This window comes from Mesocricetus auratus, unplaced genomic scaffold, assembly GCF_017639785.1.
Source record: "Mesocricetus auratus isolate SY011 unplaced genomic scaffold, BCM_Maur_2.0 Super-Scaffold_100006, whole genome shotgun sequence".
In the NCBI taxonomy this organism is placed as follows: domain Eukaryota; kingdom Metazoa; phylum Chordata; class Mammalia; order Rodentia; family Cricetidae; genus Mesocricetus; species Mesocricetus auratus.
The window spans coordinates 84,105,555-84,127,790 of record NW_024429190.1 but is presented as its reverse complement, the minus strand read 5'-3'; the positions used below and the strand labels follow the sequence as shown (position 1 = coordinate 84,127,790).

At 41.4% G+C, this 22,236-nt stretch overlaps 1 protein-coding gene across 3 annotated transcripts in view; it reads left to right on the top strand.

Moving 5' to 3' along the window:
- Positions 1-7,466, top strand: part of LOC101825750 (cadherin-related family member 3) — a 98,471-nt gene extending 91,005 nt beyond the window's left edge. For all 3 annotated transcript variants that reach the window (XM_040747612.1, XM_040747613.1, XM_040747611.1), the window contains 2 exons: positions 1,425-1,473; positions 7,012-7,466. In XM_040747612.1, the coding sequence (XP_040603546.1) occupies positions 1,425-1,473; positions 7,012-7,178 (216 nt within the window). In that variant the 3' untranslated portion in view covers positions 7,179-7,466. The remainder of the gene's footprint in view (positions 1-1,424; positions 1,474-7,011) is intronic.
- The last annotated feature ends 14,770 nt before the right edge of the window (positions 7,467-22,236 follow it).

Genomic DNA, 22,236 nt, shown 5'->3' with positions numbered 1-22,236 from the left:
AATAACATCATTTTAGTTAATAATTTTTGCTGAATTAGTGTGTGTTACAAAGCTATGATTTCAGATTAAACTTTAGGAACTTGGTAAAGGCAAAATTTACTTAAAATACACATGCATGTAGCTAAAATGACTAGACAAATGTAAATCTGGCATTATATTATACTACTTAGAATTTAAGACTATATTTGAAATTATTATACATGTGACAGACCAGGCAAGTTTCTTAACCTTAGAGTCTGTAGCAGATGGTAAATCTACACCTAGAGAAGGCAAACCAGTTCAAACTAGCCAAAGCATAATCTCTGAATAATCCCCATAAATACACCAGGGAGGACTGAATCTTGGCTTCATAATGCAGCATAGAAGAAGAAAAGGCACCTTTCTTTCATTCCTTTGCCTCCTGCTCACTCTGGACATTCCTACCAGAGTCCTGGCTGGCCATAGCCTTGTTTCACAGGCTGGCTGTCTCTCAATGCTTCACTCTCCCCCTTTTCCATAAGGAGGCTAATGCCACCTAATCTTCTGAATTAGTTTTCCGGTGATTCCATAACAGAACACTACAGATCGTGGCTTAAACAACAGAGATTCTTTAGTCAGAGTACTAAAGGTGAGATACTCATGTTTCTGCTGAGCCTGTGACCTCATTTGCTCTTGGAATGGTGACCATAACGGGCTGATACCCGAAACTTCATTTTACTTCACTAGCTCTTTAAAGTATTTCCAAATGTAGTGGGATTCTGAGGTTCTGAAAAGTCAGGAAGCTGGTGTACAGATTTAGAAGGAAGGACAGAGTGTGACATTTAACGCACCACATACAAGATTCCTGGAAGAGAAGTGTCCCAGTCAACAGAGGTTCGGGTAGGCAGACTGTCGTGGTGGATGTTGTTGAGAGGAGGTAAGACTGACAGGAAGTTTTAGTCTCTAAACTGCTCACCTTCTGCAGATTAGGAAGACAGGAGAATTTACAAGAAATCGTGTTCTAAGCTTAGTTCTGTTGATGTAAGAAAATGTCCTAACTAACAGAAGAAAGAGTTGATCTTCTGCACACCCTGATCCATCACTGCTGTGGCAGGAGCTTGAAGTAGTTGGGCACATCACAGTCAGCAGCAGAGAGCCACAAATGCCAGTTTTCTCTACTCTTACCTGTCCAGAGCCCCAAACCAGGAAATGATGCCATTCACTTTCAGGGTGAGCCTTCCCACATCAAAAAAACATACTTAAGACACCCCTCTCAGACGTGGCCATGGTCCAACCTGATCTAGATACCCCTCTATTGAGACTCTTTCCAGGTGACTCTAAGTTGTATCAAGTTGACAGAAAATTAGAACTAACCATCACAAGTCATTTGCTTAAAGTATTGAACACATGGCAAAGTAATTTCATCAAGTTGGCTTTATTATTAATATGAACATATTTTTTTAAAGGAAGCCACTGTGTACGAGACTGTGTTTGATGGAGAAGCTATTGATCCAGGTATGATGCATTTGTATTTTTTGTGTTAAATCCAGTTTGTGGATTTAGGTTGTCAACAATATGAATGGATTGCTTATTCACTATGTTTTGCAAAATAACCATGGTGGAGAAAGTTTAGGGCTGAGATAAAAAAATCAATTTGAATGACATTTAATGCTTGGAGGATATCACCCTTACTCAGTCCCATCAAATTATTAGCACCTGGAGATAGGCCAGGAATTTAAAAATCCATGAGGCAAAAGGAATTGGACATTTACCTTATTCTATACAAAGTATGCATCTTTTAAATATAAGTAACTAATTTAATTAATTCCATTTAAGGTAAATAAATAAAATTTTTATTCCTGATTATATATTTCTGGGTGCTAAACAGCCCCAAAGGTTACTAGCTTAGGATAATAGCCATCTTACTATAGCTTATGCTTTAGTGTGTTAAGAATGTGATTAACTATTGGCTGGGCAGCTCTTTATCTTTATGTGAATCAGTGACATCTTTCCAGTAGTGTTTTTCTGGCAGCTTGTCTGATGTAGTGGGTTCAAAGTGGTTGTACTCACAGTTTAGCATGGAAATACAAGTGGCATTTCAAACTGTTTTAAGGGTCAGGCTCAAAGGCTATCTTAGCTATCTTTATCAGCCTCCAAATCTATAGGCCTGATGGGTCATACATTTCCAACTGTTATCTTTTATGAATCCTCTTGGAGTTGTAAAGCAGACCATACTTTCATCTTATAAAACACTGTACAAGCTTTTCTTTTCCATGCAGTTTGTAATGGTTAGAGGCTTAAGACCAGCCACAGATCTGGAATTAGAAGGCCAATGCTTTGAAGTCCATGTGATTGACACTTTTCCATGTGGTCTTGGAGGAAGCATTTAACATTCTAGAGTCTCCCTTTTCACAGCTGAAAAGTGGATATGATGCAGGCTTTGCCTGTCTCGTGGTGGTTACTGTGCAATTTAAACACAACTATCATAAATGTAAGAATAACTTTGTTAAATGCCATGCACCATGAGGCATTAGTTACATCACCAGACAACACCTTGTGATATTGCTCTGTATTTCAACTCCTGCCAGCTCTGAATGTCTTGGAATGTAATTAATGATGTTTTATTGCTGGCTTCCAGGTTTTCCCTAAATGCAGCCACCCTTTAAAATATTTTATTAGTTGGAAACATACCACTCATCATAACTGTTGTATGTTAAATAGGCTCCTAGGAATTTCAATTTCCAGTAATTCATTAAAAGTGTATGTGAGCGAATACAGAGTGCTTCTGGATGCCAAATATCACTTGCTATTTTTATTCTTCACAACAATGAAGGTTGCATTTGATTTCCAGATTCCTAGGATGGAAATACCACCATCATTTCTGTTTAATTGGTATTGAGTCAGGAGCTTGGAGAATGGGTCATAATCATTTGGCTTTCTTTCCTTTCAAAGACAGGGAAGAAAAGAGTTGATGTGACCCTTCAGGACAGAGACTGGATCTTAGGATCAGGAAGGCAGAGTCAGATGAGGGGTACATGAGTAGCAGGGTGACTGTTAAGTGCCTGCAAGTAGGTGATGCAGACTTCCTGGTATGAAAATAGGGGAGTAGCTGGTGTGACTCTAGGCCCTCTCCTTGTACCCGCTATTGGGGATTGAACCTGGGATCTTGCATGCACTAGGCAAATGGCCCATCACTGCTGGATCTTGCATGTTCTAGATAAGTCACCCATCACTGAGCTACAACCCCAGCCCACTCCTTTATCATTATTTTTGGAAGTAATTAAATTTTTTTCATGCCATTTCTTGGTTTCCTCTAAATTTAGAACCATGTATGCATTTGATCAATATTTTAATACCATGTACCAGACTTGTGGGTGCTTTATAAACATAATCTCTTTCTTTTATTATATTAAATACTCACAATACAAAACTGTGTTATGCACTAAAAGCTATTTCAATCAGTATGTGTTTATGTATGTGTGTTTTCTTCAATTATTTTCTCCCTTAATTTTGAGATATGGCCTCCCACTGAACCTGGATCTCACTGATTTAGATAGAGTGAGTGGCCAGTGAGCTTCAGGAAGCTGCCTGCTCCTCCATTCCACTGCTCTCAATACTGGAGTTAAGATGTGCCAGATTATTATTATTTTTAACTAAGAAAAATTCAAATATTTCATGCACTTTAAACAAATTCACCTTCCCTTTCTCATCTCTAGCTTCTCCCCTCTCCATCTTGCAATTCATTTCCCATCCTTATGTGCTCTTTTTTAGAAAAAAAATCAAAAAAATCTCAAAAACAAAAACCCACTGATTTCACCTAGGAGCGACTCTGTGTGTCTACGACAATCTACTAGAGCCTGGGCAGCTTCTCGGTAGCCACATCCCTAAAGAAAACTGACTGTCCCAACTCCAGCATCCATAGTTACTAATAGACCCCCCCTCCCCACGAACACACTGAGATTATGGCTGACTTGATCCTGCACAGGTTTTGTGCATGCCGTTACAGACACTCAGCTTCTTTCAAACCTGACTGTTAGCACAACTTAGCTATTATTTTCAAGTCCCAGTGTAAACTGTTGGATAAGGGTATAGTGTGTGTGTGTGTGTGTGTGTGTGTGTGTGTGTGTGTGTGTGTATAGAAAGGGGTTTTCAGTGAAGAATGCTGTTCACACCTATGTTAGAAGAAGAGTCATCCTTCAATGAATGTGTTTTTAATTATTTTTTATTTCATTATAAAACAATCTTATTTTACATACCAATCCCAGTTCCCTCTCCCCCCTGTCCTCTGATTCCCACCCCATCCCCATTCTGCCCATCCTCTTCTCAGGGAGGGTGAGTTCTCCCATGGGAGATCATCAAAGTTGGTCCCAACACTCGCGGTAGGACCTAGGCCTTCCTCCATGTATCTAGGCTGAAAGAGTATTCCCTCCATGGGAAATGGGCTCCTAAATCCCTTCGTCCACTACGGATAAATCCTGGTTCCATTGCCAGTGGCTCAATAGATTGCCCAGACCTTACCTGACACAATGAATGGCTTTTGAGAAGCTGGCTCAACTTAGGACAGCTTTACAGGACACTGATATTAGCCTGAATATGTCATTTCAGATACTAATTGTTCAGTAGGACCTAGAATGTGAGGTATAAAGTCCTATTTGCTTTTGGATTTAAATAAATATGGATCACAACACAGCTTTCTTCCTACCTTTGGATGCTAATTCTAGAGCTTTGTAGTCACTCACAGATGATTTAACATTTCCAGCAAACAAATGTGTGCCTCAATTTCCTCATTTCTAATACATAAACCCCTCTCCAGCGTATTGGGTGTGTCTGTCATGAAAACACTGCATATGCTTCTCTAAGTACTTCTATCATCTGACCAGCACTACAGGAATTGTTTTCTACTATTGTTAATATTTTATCTAGCCATCTAATAAACAACTATGATATCCTACTTTCAAGTCTCATCTCCTGAATTCTTTCTCCAGTATTTCATTATTACGACTATAAAGACTGATTGATAAATCCTCAGATCAATTAAGGAACTTGGCAGAGGGGAGGGGAGGACTTGGCGACAGCTTTGGACTATTCATTTTTTAACCTATAAAAGCAATTATAGGCTCACAAAATTGTCAAAAACCAGTACAGGATTACTGCATAACAGTTACCAAGGTTCTCCTAAAGCAGTGGTTGTCATCCTTCCTAATGCTGTGACCCTTTAATACAGTTCTTCATGTTATGGTGACTCCCAAACCATAAATTATTTTTGACCTATTTTATAAGTGTAATTTTACTACTGCTACGAATCATAATGTAATATCTGATGTTCAGGATATCTGACATGTAAACCCTGTGAAAGGATTGTTTGACCCCCAAATGGGTCATGACCCACAGGTTGTGGGACCTACTATCATAAATGGGATATCTTTGATAATTACAATACATTGTCCAAAGTAAGAAATTGACATTGGCATAGTACAATCAACTAAACCAGAGGCTTCAGACTCTATCATTTTTTGCATATGCTTCTTTATGGAGAGTTAGTTATCTGTGGAGATTAATGCAACTGCTGAAAGTATCAATATATAGTACTGTTCTTCCCACCAAAGGATTCACTAGAAGGTGCAAATTTTTTTCTTTTCAATTTTTAAAAAAAATTTTGAATAGCTTTTCATGTCAATCCCAGTTCCCTCTCCCTCCACTCCTCCCGCACCCTCCCACCATCCCCCTCATCCTCCCACCCTATTGCCAATTCCTTCTGCATAGGGGATATCTAGAGTCTATCATTTCATTCAGGGTAGGGTCCAGGCACTTCCCTAAGAGTCCAGGCATAGAGAGCAACCCTCTTTGTGTTATGGACACACGATGTCTGTTAGTATTCGAGGGATAAACACTGATTCACTGCTCAGGATCCCATAGGTAGCCCAGGCCTCCTCATTGACTCTCACATTCAGGGGGTCTGGATCGGTCCCATGCTGGCCTCCCAGCTGTTGGTCTGGGGTCCAAGAGCTCTCCCCTGTTCGGATCAGCTGTCTCTGCTGGTTTTGCCAGCCCATTCTTTGCCAATTTGCTCTTTGCTCCTCTCTCTCTGTCGCTTGATTCCTTGGGTTCTGTTCAGTATTTAACTGTGGGTGTTTGCCTCTGCTTCCATCAGTCACTGGATGAAGGCTCCAGGATGGTTATAGACATCAAGTTCACTATCAGGAATAGGCATTCGAGGTGGTCTCTACACTATTGCTTAGCTTGCCAATTGGTGTCATCCGTTTAGATCACTAGAGGTCACAATGGTGCCTGATCTGTCTTCTAACCTATGATTCCCTCTTCCTCCTATCCTAGTCCCCCCAGTCGACCTTCCTGTTCCTCCACATCCTACTCTCTCTTCCACTTCTCCCCCTGTCTATTTCCCAGGTCCCCCCCACCCCTCGCCATGTTCCCCATCTTTTTAGAGGATCTTGCCTCATTTCTCTTGCGTACCATGTATATCTTTTAGGTTCTTTCCTGTTTCCCAGACTCTCTGTCAGTGGAAGTGCAGACTGGCACTCTCCTGATCTATGTTTAAAATCCATATATGAGTGAGTACATACCATGTTTGTCTTTTTATGACTGGGTTACCTCATTCAGGATGGTTTCTTCCAGTGCTATCCATTTACCTGAGAATTTCAAGATTCCATTGTTTTTTTCTGCTGAGTAATACTCCATTGTGTAAATGAACCACATTTTCTCTATCCACTGTTCAGTTGAGGGGCATCTAGGTTGCTTCCAAGTTCTGGCTATTACAAATAATGCTGCTATGAGCATAGTGGAGCAGATGCCCTTGTTGTATGAATTTGCCTCCTTTGGATATATGCCTAAGAGTGGAATTGCTGGGTCTTGAGGAAGGTGCAAATTTTTAAATGCATGTGAAATCCTAAGATGCCTCCTTTTGCTTCCTTTTCTTATGGTAAATAAAACAAGCCAGCCACTCTCTGGACCACACAGCATATGTTTGCCAAACACTTTGTGCAAGTTTGTCATAATTCACCTTCTATATGTTTGTGTGCTTTTTCCCCCCCTCAGTCTCTGGGAATATGTATGCATACAACAGCCGAACAGGTGCAAGAAAGTGGAAGACACTCGTTGGTCACCAGGAAGAGTACTTTGGGAACATATACTCCCTCTCAGAGGCCCATCCCTTGAAGGAGTCAACATCCTTGAAAATTCCCGTACAGCAACAGCTTCTCTGAGTGATGGCATTTTTGTGGATGTGACTGGCATGGTTGTCTAAATTTAAGCTGTAGACCTCCTAATATCAGCTAGTTCAGACAGAAGACAGCAAGAGGTGTCCGCATTGCATCTCTAGCTATGTTTTTCTTGAGAATTAGAAATGAAATTTGTATCCATCCTGTCATACCTTGCCCCTTAGAGTATAGTTCTTTTAGATGATACATGGTTTTTCTCTCTGATGTAATCCAGCTCATGCTTGGCACAGACTCCATACTGATTGAATAAATAAAGGAATTTGGGCATCTGAATTTAGATCTCTTGCCTTTGATTCTGGTCACTTATTCCACTGTGACTTACAGAACAGAAATGGGAATCATCTTCAGAAAAGGTAATTTGTTTTGTTTTATTTCATTTCTTGTAGTCATAAGAAATGTAGGATTTTACAGAAGCATAATTGATCTTGCTTTTAATTTTCTTTCTATAGGTCTATGGAGGATGATCACCTGAAGACTTTACTTAATAATGACTTGCTAAGGAAATGCCAGTGTCAAACTTTTTGAAATCTGTATACTTAAGACAGATTTAAAAAAAATTCATATGGATTTTCTAATGACCTCTGATCTGGGTCCCAGAAGACAGAGCAGGAGGACACAAGCATGGATGAGAGGCTGTGTCAGCATCCACTCCACAATGAAATTGGCTTGGGATATTTTTACTCTTGATTAATCTTAACTGAAGTAATATATATCCCATGAACAATAAGCTAATCTTTGAATCTGAAAATATCAGGGACTTGAATGACCACAAATGTTTTAGTATTCACTTTCATTTGCACAAGGTCAAGGTTTGGGAGAATTCATCTTCCAAGAGCACTTGAAATTAAGCAGGGTTATTTTATCTGCCTTGACGGATGATTCATATGAAGAATTATAGTATAGAGGATATCAACAAATTTGAAGTGTGACAAATCCTTTAGACTCTTGTTTTAGAAATGTTCCCAGTAATCAGATTTATTTATTTATTTAGGTGTGTGTTCTTGTGTATTATGTAGGCATAGACACATGACATATATGTGTGTATATGTGTGGAGGCCAGAAGTTAATGTGAGGTGTCTTCTTCAATACTCTTCACTTAAAAAATGTTAAGACCATTATTTAGCTATAACTAACTTGAAATTCACTATGTAGGCCTGGCTGGTCTTGGACTCACAGAGATCATCCTTCTGAGTGCTGGGATTACGGGCTTGTGTACCTATGCCTGTTTTTCCATCTTGGTTTTGAGACAGGGTCTCTCACTGAACCAGGAGGTCACTGATTTGGCCAGGCAGATTGGCCTGCAGTCCCCAGGGATCCTTTGTCTCAGTGTTCTCAGCTCTGGGATTTCAGGCATGCTCTGCTGTGCCCAGTGTTTTACACAGCTGGGGGAGACTTTCACATTTGTGCAGCAAACAGCTGAGTAAGTCACACACATACCCAGCCTCCATGGCTTGACTGCAGTCTCATCCTTGAGTTGAGAAGAAAGAGTAAGCAGCTCAGAGTCCTCCTGCGGCATCACGTTCGAACCTGTGAACTGGAGACACAGGAACATGGAGCAGGTCAGCACAGAGTTCTGGACTGTGTAAGTTGTAAGTTGGAACCAGTTGGTAATTAGCTTAACCATGTCTGTGAAAGGAGCAGTCTGCTTTTTCCAGATGGCAGGATAATTCTCCTCTAGGGGAGAGACTGAAGATTGTCTGGAAAAGTGCTCTTCACTCTCCAACAAGACTCTCTTAGGATCAATTAGGATTTGATGAATAGAGAGGTTCCTGAGCCTCCATCTGCCACTACCTGGGTTTTTAGGGGAAAGCACAAACACTTAGAAACTTTCTTTTTAAAGTCTATATTAGATCAATTTATATCACGTATGTCTGTGCCAAAACAAAACAAGTTGTTAAGTTGTGTTTGTTATGAACACAAACAGGTTTGTTTCAACTTCTTTGGTAGTTTGGGACCCAGCTGCAGACCTGCCAGCAGAAAAGGCCTGGAATGGAAGCAGTCTGGTTGAGTTGTTTGGAAGAGAAGTGAAACAGCAGGCCTTAGGGCCGGGCTCTGCAGGGGAATCTTTGTGTCTTTGTCAACTTGCCTCCAAACCACACTCATTTCTGATGTTGCTGTGGTTCCAATTTAACAGTAATGATTTTATCAGTTTCCCGAGGTGCCATTGACACTACCACAAACTGAGCAACTTAGAACTTCTGAAGTGTATATATCCCTGCACTGTTCCGGAAGCTTAGATGCTGTGTGTGGTTGTTAAGACGGCAGATGTTCATTGGAATTGCTGGGGAGGACGCACTCCTGTCTCTTCCCATCTCTGACGGCTGCAACCCCGGGCTTCAGGTGCACCCCTGTAAGGCTTGTCAGCTGCACAGTACTCTTTCATGTGTATGGCCACCAAATTTCCTCCTGTTGCACATTTACTTGCCATTGTTCTGGGTGCAATTTTATCTTTTCTACTTCAAGCTGATATGGCACTGGCTTTGGGGTGTGGGCTTGGATAACCAGGATGAAGAAATGTTCACAGAATCCAGGAGTCAGGACATGAACATACCACACAATCTACTATGAAGATTTTCAAATAATTTAGTATGTGTGATTGTTACACCTATTGTCTCATGCCTGCAAACTGAGTATTTGGAAGATGAAACACAATGATCACCATGAGTTTGAGGCCAGCCTTGTCTACAGAGTGAGTTCTAAGACAACATAGGCTACAGAGTAGAACCTTGACTCAAAAGAACTGTCATTCATCTACTGACTCAATGAGTATGCGATAAAGCAATGTAATTTTGATGATAGACAATAAGCCTACTTCATTCCAAGAATTTTTCATCAGTAAAAATACAAATATCATTGTTTTGGCAATTTCACTATTTATATAAGAAGGATAAACTATGTACAATTAGATATACAGTAACTACAGGACTTATTTGGAAGATTGCTATGGTAGTATTGTTTAGAGAGAATAGTGATAAAAATCAAAGTATTTATTACTACAGGGCTTGGGTGGGAAGTCACACTCTGTTATGGGACATGTGATGTAGCAAAACAACTAGGCATGAATTGGTAGTGAGCAGTCAAACTGGCAAAGGATGGAATTTTAAAATGTAAGTAATCTGTGTGTATGGGTTGGCATACACATACATATCACAGAGAAATGAGAAATCCAGAACTATTACTAAATGATCCTTTGAGAGCAATCCCAGGGAGGGAAACCAGAGGGGTAGGGAACTACTGCTTTCATGATATCATGGAAATTGAATTATCTTGTCTTGTAGACATGATATTTTTCATATTTAATGTAATTAATAGAGATTATTTAGTGATGATAATTTAGGGCATTATTTTCTTTCTAAAATCTGTCTTTCTGTCTGTTTCTCTCTTGTGGTTTGTGTGTGTATGTATATGTGTGTGTAGGTATATACATGTGTGTATAAATGTGTGTGTGTGTGTGTGTGTGCGTGCGTGCGTGCGTGCACAGGCCATGTGTTTCATGAGGTGGAGATCCGAGGACAGCTTTGCCATCAGTATTTCCCTTTCACCTTGTTGGGGACAGGATCTCTTTTTGTCCCCTGCTGTGTATGCCAGGCTGGCTAGCCTGGGGGTGTCCAGGAATTCTGTATCTGCCTCTTACCTTGCTGCAGGAATTTTGGGGCTGCAGACATGTTGCCATGCCTAACTTTATGTGGGTTCTAGGGATTTGAACTCAGGTCCTCACACTTGTGCAGCCAGTATTTTACAAACTGAGCTAACCCAAGTATTATTTTCTTTTTAAAGATAACTTGTTTCTGGTATTCCAGAACTGTCTGAGATCCAGTGGCCTTCTTTCAAATTATACAAGTCATAGACTCAAGTTCTTTTAGTGTTTAGGGTATTTTATTTCTCAATTATATAATTAGTGTTGATATTTTTATTCTTGTTTTCTTGTCAAAAGGATTCTTTCTGTTTTCAGGCTTAGTGGGTAAACCTTTTCTCCCTTTTCCCATAGTTTCCAGCAGAGTCTCTGTTCCACTGTCACGGAGACTTCTTGAATGGACCACTAAATTCAGATTTCATTAGTGACACCCTCGGCTTCAGCTCACATGCTGACTTCTTTGTTTTGTTTGTTTGTTTTAAGACAAGGTTTCTCTGTGTAGCTCTGGCTGTCCTGAAATTTGCTCTATAAACCAGGCTGGCTTCAAACTCACAGATATCCATCTGCCTCTGCTTCTCAAGTGCTGGAAGTAAAGGCATGTGCCACCACTACTAGGTACAAGATGACTTTTTAAAGCTTTAAAATCACATTTTGAAGGAGGAGGATGAAGAGGAGAATCCTGTACCTGTGTTTGAACACACATGGGCATAAGGTGTGCTTATTATACATGTATCTGAGCCTTTGGGTATCTGGTTGTTGACGTTGTTACCTGCCTTTTTAAAAATTCATGTCAGAGGAAGTCTGTTCTGAATACTTTATTTGCTCTTCTTAGGGTTCTTGCCTCCCTTTGGGAAAGCCTCTTGGACTTCCTATTTTTCTTTCTGCTTTAGGGTTGAGGCTAGGGTTCTGTGGGTCTCTCTGAGGTGAGAGAACAGGCACTGACATCTCCCATGTGAGCTCTGTCATGACAGCTGATCTTTGACCTCTCAGTTCCAGTAGTAAGGAACATTGTCCTATACCTGGTCTCATCGTTGATTGTCTTTGGCATCAGGGAGACACAGAGTTCCTCTGTTGGCTTGTGTTCAGTTCTCTGTTGTGAAGGGGAGGCCCAGTGACCTTCATCTCCCAGAGAGGAACTTTATTCATATGAAGCTCCAGGGTGTCCTGTACTGCCCCTTTGGTACTCTTCTAATTCAGCAAGGGAAAATGGCCAAATTTTCAATTGCTCCATCAGCTCCCTGCCTACCAACCACTGACAGCCTTTTTTGACCCCATGTGCTTGGGGGACAACTCCAGCCCACAGCACACATACCATCCAATAAGTGTCTAGTGTGTCCACCAGAGGCTAGCTGGGGCCAGTCCTCCTGCTGTAACAATACACAGTCAGAATCACTGCTCATATGCAACAATAACTAATTCATGCAGAAAGAGAGGTGAGGTAAAGTATTCCTATAGTGTTTACTATATCTAAAATTACATACAAAAAGTACAATTAAAGCTTGGACCCAAAGAAAATATTTAATATGTGAGGAGTGATCTGCTCTAAGTTTTACTAAGATGTATTTGTAGGGTCAGAGTGAAAAAATTCATAAACTATGTTTTGTCTGAAGATAGGAGCTATGACTTGTAGGAAGTTCTCTCCTACAGGGCCTGGCCCAAGTGAAGGGACTAATAAATAAATAACCCTTGACCTGTTTCTAGGTAAATCCTGCATGTTAGACTGGTGAGGGGTAAATTATTTCCCATGTAGTATTCCTGTGTTGATCTTGTGTGTCCTTGGTTGCCATCTGGACTGGGAACTCACTAATCCCCAGCTGTTTTCTGCTTCTTGGAGCAGCAGTAATAATTAATACTACTTTACTGAAGCAGACATCTAATTGAAATGCACATGTGCTTAAGAATTAAAAGCCACATTCCCACTCATGAAGAAATCTCCTTGAATCACACAGTCTTGGAAGCTGACGACAGAGAGGCTTTGGACTGGGACACATGCATGAGAGCTTGCTTTTAGTGCAGATTGAGTATTACACTAATTCAGCTGCAATAAACAATTTACCTGCAGATCCAGAAGTTCTAGCTAAAGCCATAAGACAATAAAAGGAGATCAAGGGGATACAAATTGGAAAGGAAGAAGTCAAACTTTCACTATTTGCAGATGATATGATAGTCTATGTAAATGACCCAAAGAATTCTACCAGGAAACTCCTACAGCTGATAAACACCCATGTCAAAGTGGCAGGATACAAAATTTACTCAAAAAAATCAGTAGCCCTACTATATATAGACAATAAAGGGGATGAGAAAGAAATCAGAGAAACATCACCATTAACAATAGCCACTAACACCATAAATTATCTTGGGGTAACTCTAACCAAACAGATGAAAGCCCTGTATCGCAAGAACTTTGAGTCTTTAAAGAAAGAAATTAAAGAAGATACCAGAAAATGGAAACATCTCCCAAGCTCTTGGATAGGTAGGATCAACATAGTAAAAATGGCAATCTTACCAAAAGCAATCTACAGATTCAATGCAATCCCTATCAAAATACCAACACAGTTTTTCACTGACCTCGAAAGGACAATCCTCAACTTTATATGGAAAAACAAAAGACCCAGGATAGCCAAAATAACCCTATACAATAAAAGACCTTCTGGAGGCATCACCATCCCTGACTTCAAGCTCTGTATAGAGCTATAGTTCTGAAAACAGCTTGATATTGGCACAAAAACAGACAGGTAGACCAATGGAATCGAATCAAAGACCCTGATATCAACCCACACACCTTTGAACATCTGATCTTTGACAAAAAGCTAAAACTATACAATGGAAAAAAGAAAGCATTTTCAACAAATGGTGCTGGAGTAAATGGATGCTGGTATGTAAAAGACAACAGATAGATCCATATCTATGACAATGAACAAAACTTAAGTCCAAATGGATCAAAGACCTCAAAATCAATCCAGCCACACTGAATCTCTTAGAGGAGAAAGTGGGAAGTACCCTTGAATGAACTGGTACAGTAGACCGCTTCCTGAACATAACACCAGTAGCACAGGCACTGAGATGGACAATTAATAAATGGGACCTCCTGAAAATGAGGAGCTTCTGCAGGGCAAAGGACACAGCCAACAAGACAAAAAGGCAACCCATAGAATGGGAAAAGATATTCACGAGCCGGGCGTTGGTGGCGCACTCCCTTAATCCCAGCACTCGGGAGGCAGAGGCAGGCGGATCTCTGTGAGTTCGAGGCCAGCCTGGTCTACAAAGTGAGTTCCAGGACAGCCTCCAAAGCCACAGAGAAACCCTGTCTCGAAAAACCAAAAAAATAAAAAAGATATTCACAAACCCCACATCTGACATAGGGCTGATCTCCAAAATTTACAAAGAACTCAAGAAGCAAGTCTCCAGAACACCAAAGGATCCAATTAAAAAGTGGGTGCAGAACTAAATAGAGAATTCTCAATAGAGGAGTCCAAAATGGCCAAGAGACACCTGAGAAAATGTTCAACATCCTTAGCCATTAGGGAAATGCAAATCAAAACAACTCTGAGATACCATCTGACTCCTGTCAGAATGGCTAAAATAAAAAACATTAATGACAGTTTATGCTTGAGAGGATATGGAGAAAGGGGTATACTCCTCCACTGCTGGTGGGAATGTCAACTTGTGCAGTCACTTTGGAGATTGGTATGGAGATTCCTCAGGAAAATGGAAATCAGTCTACCACAAGATCCAGCAATTCCACTCTTAGTCATATACCCAAAAGGTGTACCCTTATACAATAAGGACATCTGCTCAATTATGTTCATAGCAGGATTATCTGTAATAGCCAGAACTTGGAAAGAACCTAGATGGCCCTCAACTGAAGAGGATAGAGAAAATGTGGTACATTTACACAATGTACTACTCAGCAGAAAAAAATGGAATCTTGAAATTTGCAGGCAAATGGATGGCACTAGAAGAAACCATCCTGAGTGAGGTAACCCAGTCACAAAAAGACAAGTATGGTATGTACTCACTCATACATGGATTTTAGACACAGAGCAGGGCACTGCCAGCCCACAATCCCACCTCCAGAGAGTCTGGGGTGCAGGGAGGACCCTAAGAGAGATATGCATGGTAACCCAGAGAAGATTTATGGGATGAGATCCCCTGATTGGATTGGGGGGGAGAAGGTGAGGGCAGAAGGAGATGGGATAAAGAGATGGAGAAAAGAGGAGGGGAGAGGAGGACATGGGAGAGCAGGAAGGTTGAGCCAGGGTAAGAATAGAGGAGAAAAGGATGGGACATACCATAAAAGAGGGAGCCATTGTAAGTCAGAGGAGAGATCTGGCACTAGTGAGATCTTCACATCTACAAGAATGACACCAACTGGCATTAAGGCTACCCTAAATGCCCTCCCATGATAGTGAGAATGATGACTACCATATATGCCATCCTAGAACTCTCACCCAGTGGCTGATGGAAGCAGAGGCAGACACCCACAGCTGTGAACCAAATTGAACCCTTAGAACCCAGTTACAAAGAGGAGTGATGACCAAAGGAATCAAGATCAGGCTGGCGAAACCCTCAGAAGCAGCTGACCTAAACAAGGGGGGAACACATGGACCCCAGACTGATGACTGAGGGGCCAACATGGGACCAATCCAGACATTCCTTCCACCAAACCTGGGTGACAGAGAGGAGGCCTTGGCAATCTGTGGGAACTTGGAGAGTAGATCAGTATTTATTCCTGGCATACAGATGAACTCTGGAAACACATACCATGTGGAGGGATGCTCTCTCAGCCTGGACACATGGGGAAGAACCTAGGCCCTTCCCGGGATGATGAGATAGACTCTGAAAATCCCTCATGGAAGCCCTCGACCTCCCTGGGGAGCAGAGGGGGGATGGAGTGGAGGTGAGGGGTTGGGAAGACTGGGGGCTAGGGGGGGAAGGGGAGGGAGAGGGAACTGAGAGTGACATGTGTAAAAAGTTAAATAAAACATATGAAAGAAAAATTAACTAAAAAAAGTCAAAAGAAGAAAAGAAAAGAAAAAAGGTCCAGAAATTCCACTCTTAGGCATATACCCAAAAGATGCACATTCATACAACAAAGACATCTGTTCAACCATGTTCGTAGCAGCATTATTATAATAGTCAGAACCTGGAAGCAATCTAGATGTCCCTCAATTGCAGAATGGATGGAGAAAATGTAGTACATTTACACAATGGAAAACTACTCAGTGGAAAAAAACAATGGAATCTTGAAATTTGCAGGCAAATGGATGGCACTAGAAGAAACCATCCTGAGTGAGGTAACTCAGCCACAAAAAGACAAACATGGTATGCACTCACTCATATATGAATTTTAGACATAGAGCAAAGGATTACCAGCCTGCAATCCATACTGCCAGAGAAGCTAGGGAACAAGGAGAACCCTAAGAGACACATACATAGTCCCCTGGAGAAGGGGAAAGGGACAAGATCTCCTGAGGTAATTGGGAACATGGGCAGAGGGGAGAGGGAGTTAGGAGAAAGAGAAGGGGAGAAGAGGAGGGGAGAGGAGGGCATGAAGGAGCAGGAAGATCAAGTCAGGGGAAGAATAGAGGAGAGCAAGAAAAGAGATACCATAATAGAGGGAGCCATTATAGGTTTAAACAGAAATCTGGCACTAGGAAAATGTCCAGAGATCTTCAAGGTTGACCCCAACTAACAATCTCAGCAACCTTAAATGCCCTTTTCCAATAATGAGATTGATGACTACCTTATATGCCATCCTAAATCTTTCATCCAGTCGCTGAAGGAAGCAGAAGCAGACACCCACATCTAAGCACTGGGCTGAACTCTGGAATCCAGCTGCAGAGAGGGAGGAGTGATGAACAAAGGATCAAGACCAGGCTGGAGAACCTCACAGAAACAGCTGACCTGAACAAGGGGGAGCCCATGGAACCCAGACTGTCAGCTGGGGAGCCAGCGTAGGACTGTTCCAGACCCCCTGAACATGAATGTCAGTTTGGAGGTCTAGTTAATCTATGGGGCCTCTGGTAGTGGATCAGTATTTATCCCTAGTACATGAATGGACTTTGGGAGCCCACTCCACATAGAGGAATACTCTCTCAGCCTAGACACATGGGTAAGGGTCTAGGCTCTGCTCCAAATGATATGACAGACTTTGAAGATCCCCCATGGAAGGTGTCACTCTCCCTGGGGAGGAGGAAGGGCATGGAGGACAGGGGAGGAGGAGAGTGAGAGGGAACTGGGATTGACATGTAAAACAATCTTGTTTCTAATTTAAATTAAGAAAGGAAAAAGATTAAGGATACTCATTCATTTGACTTCAGGTAGGCTTTGGGATAAAAACTAAACTGAACTCTTCATGTCTTTCATCCTTCTAATTTTAAGAAGTAGGTATGGAATGTCCTATGTGGGTTAGCAAAAATCCTTGACCCATAGTGCTTGGAAACTGTCATCAGTTCCATTTATGTGGATAATACCCGCTTGCTGGAACTGTTGCTGCTATCAGCTCCGTGCTTTCCAGCTCCTGGCTCACCCCTGGGATCTTCAAGCACTTCCTTTCTGTCACCTCCATTCTCCCTTTTCTACACAAATTTGGATTGCAAGCAAACCCTGAGACATAATGTAATATGTCAAAGCTAGGGAGGTGTGGAGATGAAGGGTTGGAGCAGTCTCAAAGCCTCATTCATCATGGGTCTTGCCTAGTTAGCGCTGTTGAGGCTGAACAGTAGGCTGAGGGCACAAACACAACTAACTGGGAAAACCTAAAGCCACTGTAAGGAATAGCAGTCTGCTCTGCGGGTCTGAACTCCATTATTTACTGATTATCATTTCCTTCATGTACCAGCTTCACGCTTGGCAAATGATGGGCACTTGGTAAGTTTATATAGAATAAGCAAAAGAAGGCTGTTCTGTCCCTCATCAGAGGCAGAAAGGATGGTTCTATAGTTTGAATCTAAAATCTCTCCACAGGCTCATGTGTTTGAGTATTTGTCCCCAGAAGATAGTGCTGTTTTTGGAGGTTGTGTAACTTGTGATGTGGGAGGCAGGTTGGTCATTGGGAGGATTTACAGCCCAGCCCATTCTGGCCCAAGCTATCTACTTCCTAGTCAGTTGTCATTCGAGAAGCTGTTGCTATAAGCTCCTGTGACTACAGCTCAACTTGCTCCAGCCCCCATTCCTTCCTTACACTCTCTGAAACTGTGACCACCAGGTACTTGTTTTGTTTTGCTTTTGTCAGAGTGACGAGAAAGGCAGTTGACAGAATGACTTGAATGCTCCGTTTGGATTTCTTTAAGACCCAGTTAGTTTTCAGGTCTCACCATGGTACTCAAATGATAGTCTTTACTTATTTGCCTATGTTTCTAATGTGGGGTTGCCAAATTCCTGACCGATGTTCTGTACCTGCTCTGTGGCAGACATTACTAATGGAATGTAGCATGCCTCCTCAGTGGGACTGGAAGGATCTGTGGTGCTCATGGAGATGTATGATTTTGACTGCTTTCACGGAAAGGTTTGCTCTGGAGAGACAAGGAGTACAGGTAACCATGAGTCCAGCTGTTAAAACATGACAGTCTACTTCTGCTGTACTGCAGCCTCCACCTGACAGTTATGCCTCTTCTGGGGTAGTCCTCCCCAGGATAGTCCTCACCAGGGTAGTGACTAGGAGGGGACATTTGTAGAGACCCAGATGCCTAGGCCATTCCCTACTAGCTCTTTGGGGATTGGCTCCAGTGCTCTCTAGGTGGGTAGAGGCTTTGTCAGCCTTCTCAGGTTTGCACTGTTTTCACCTCCAACCCCATCTAATCCTAACTCTCCTAGCTCCTTTTCATAGGTGTTGATCCCTAATAACTATCTCCCCCAACTCTAAGTACCTTGGGAAAATCTGAACTAGAAGCTCTGCCAACAGGCTGGAGATGATAGTGGAATTAGCTTTCTTTCTTTGCCGTCCAAAGGTGGATGCTTGTATTGTGTAGTATAACCAAGAAAAGAGGACATTTAAAGACTCTGTTTTGGCCTGTTGTCTGTGGAAGGGACAGTCATGTGTCAGTTTTGTGGGTCTTTCTAAACATACAACAAAACACACACACACACACACACACACACACACACACACACACCTGTCTTCAAAGCATCTAAATTATTTCCTCCATTGTCCCACACAGGGCATCTCAGCCTTGGTGCTATCAACATTGGGAAGGATAAGCCTGCTTTGTCCTATACATCATCAGATGGTTACCAGTATTCCTAATGTCTACCTACTACGTGTCAACCATATCCCTTGTAGACCTTGCCAAATGTCTTCTGGAGAGGGAGAGTATCTGACCAGTTGAGACCATTGGCTTAGAAGTTCTGCCTGGGGAGGCAGTTTTCAGGAAAAGGAAACCAAACTCTCAGAATGTCCTGAAATTTTTGTTCATCGGCCGAGGCCCTGGTCTGCAATCTTTCCTTATAAATGAGAGCATGGTTCCTAGAATTAATCATCAAGCTTACTGCCAATTTGACTATGCTTTGAACACATGTCTCCCAGTTAATATAACAGGTTGAATTCTTACAGTGGCTGCTGTTAGCTGTCTGAACTCTCAGGGCCAGTTTTTCAAATCTCAGGACCCATTCTTGGATCCTTGGGAAGGGTGTCTCATCCCCAAACAACTTGAATGAAGGTGGTGGTTTCTGTTTTTCTGACTAGGAGAGGCTATGTTTGTTGGTATCCAGACATCTGTACTGGCCTGTCCTTGGGGTTCTGACAGGATACGCCCTCAACTGCAACCACTAAGAGCATCACCTGTGCATATTCACTATGTTCCCTTTTAAAAGGCTGTGCCTACTTCCCATCATTCTCTCTCTTTCCCTCTCTGTCTGTCTTTTCCTCTCCTCACTTCCCTCTTTCCTCTCCTGCTTCTCCTGTCCCTGTAGGCTGGTCTCTCCCCTCCCTTTTCCCCCTTTTTTATGATTCCTTTCCCTAATAAAAAAACACTCTGCTTGAAGCCCGTCATATGTCATCTTTCTCGAGCTGTACCTTTTTAAAATTACAGCAGTGAGAGCACTAACAACTGGATTTCTGTGTTTAGGACTAATTTGAACTTAAAGGCATCCTTTACTAAAAAGCTAAAGAAGCAGTGATTTCATCAGGAACTTCTAAAAACAATTGGCATTTATGTTTTTTGGGATGTTTGAAATCAAATGAGTTAGTGCAAGTGTGCCTTGGCCAGGTCACTTCAAGTATACCTTTGATATCTTATTTATTTTTATATTTTATTACATTTCTTTCTGTGTGTGTGTGTGTGTGTGTGTGTGTGTGTGTGTGTGTGTGTGTGTGTGTGGACATGCCCATGTAGTGCATGCACACATGTACATAATAAATGAACAAAAATCATTCTTAAAAACCAGGGCTTGAGGATGTGGTTCAGTGGTAGCACGTTTGTAGAACCCAGGGAAGGCCCAAGGTTTGAGCACTCGATCCTAGTAAGAAGCAAAATAAAAACAAAATAATATATAAAAAACTATAGATCAACCAGAAGTAGAGACATTTAAAATGACTTATATTATTCCTATTTAATATTAAATATAATCAATATTTTGAAAAGTATTTGAAGTTCCCTTCTCTGTGTTAAAATTATTCTTTGTGATATAAATCAGACCATATTGAGATAGTTTTCAAGTCTCTTTGTTTTAGATGGCTGTCTGTGCATAGAATTAGCAATATTCTTGGGTTCAGCATATCTCTCTCTGTCTCTCTGTCTCTGTCTCTCTGTCTCTGTCTCTCTGTCTCTCTCTCCCCCTTCCCCCCCCTCTCTTCCTCCCTCTCCCACCTCTGACTAACTTCACTCTGGCATCTGAAAGGGATGTCTCGTAAAGCAAGAATTGCTGACCCATTTTCTTGTCTGCCACCCTGGCATGTTCCCTTATGCCTGGGAATAGAACGCTAGCTACAACCAGCTTCACAGATTCTCCTGGAAAAACTGAAGATGACCCTGGGAGAAAATCTCCCCTGATCATATAATAGCTATATTAGAGCTCAGAGACTTGAAATAGCATCTGCAGAGGTTGGCTCCTGGGCTGTTAACACCGCTTACATCGCTTCAATCAATCTACAGGATTTACAAGGTAATAGAAAATGTTTCCCATAAAATCAAACTTTTTTTTATCTGCCAAAGTAACTTTTTAATAAAAATGTTCTGGGCTGATCTTCGAAAGCATGTTTTTCTCAGGAGCAGCAGATTGACCTGAGGGAAGCTTATAAAGAATTTCTGGAAGTTTCTAGGGCAATATGGCTCCATTTTCATGTTGACAATTAGTAACTAGAAGTGATCTATCTATAGTCATTTCTATGCTCTTGAACCAATCATTTCCTTTCTCTAGACTTTCATTTTTCCTTAGCACAAGTATTTATTTATTTACAAAAAGGATCTCCCTGGTTAGCCTAAGATGACCTTGAGCTTGTAATATTTTTTTTTGCCTCAGCTTCTTGAATGCTAGAAGGTATATTCCACTGTACCTGGGTATAATATTATTTATAAAAATATCAGTTTGGCAGGATTCAAGCCATGCTTTTCCTGACTGAAGTGTTCCTTGCTGCTTGTCTAGGTTGCATACTGCTTAGTGGTTTTTTTTTTTTTGTTCCAACTTGACACAAGCTATAGTCATCTGGGAAGAAGGAAATAATCGCCATCAGATTAGCCTGTTAGCAAGTCTGTTGGTATATTTCCTTCATTAAAGAGTGCTACAGGAGGGTCTAGCCCGCTGTAGGGAGTGCTATGACCGGGAAGGTGGTCTAGGTTATATAAGAAAGGTAGCTGAACACACCTTGTGGAGAAAGCCAATAAGCAGTGTCCTCCATGACCTCTGTTTCTGTTCTTGCCTTGAGTTCCTGCTCAGACTTCCCTTCATGAGGGACTGCAATTTGTAAGATGAAATAAACCTTTTCCTCCTTAAGTGGCTTTTGGTCATGGTGTTTATCACAGTAATAGAAAACAAACTAGGATACGTTTGTTGGAAAGCAATGAGAATCTGTGTCTCTGGTATTTTCAGTAAGTCAGTTTCCATGTCTTACATTATCATGTTTATAAGTCAAAGTACCCCTTTCTAACATCCCTCTTATTAATTGTGCTCATCCAACAAACCTTGACATCTCATCCAAATATTCATATCTATTCTTTTCTCTTTTTCTCTCTTTCCTAACATTGCCACATAAGTGTAACTATTAACTAGGGAAGACTCTCATAAAGCAAATGGGGGAAGTTTAAGGTTAGAGTGAAGACGTGGAATTGGAGTCTATGTTCTTCTCAGGAGTGAAGGAAGCTATCGTTTTCAAATCAGTTGTAATCCTTATCCTTTCCCAGAAAACTACACATCTTTGTGGGGCATCTTACAAGGCTCATATATTATGAAGACATTGTTCTTTGCACACAT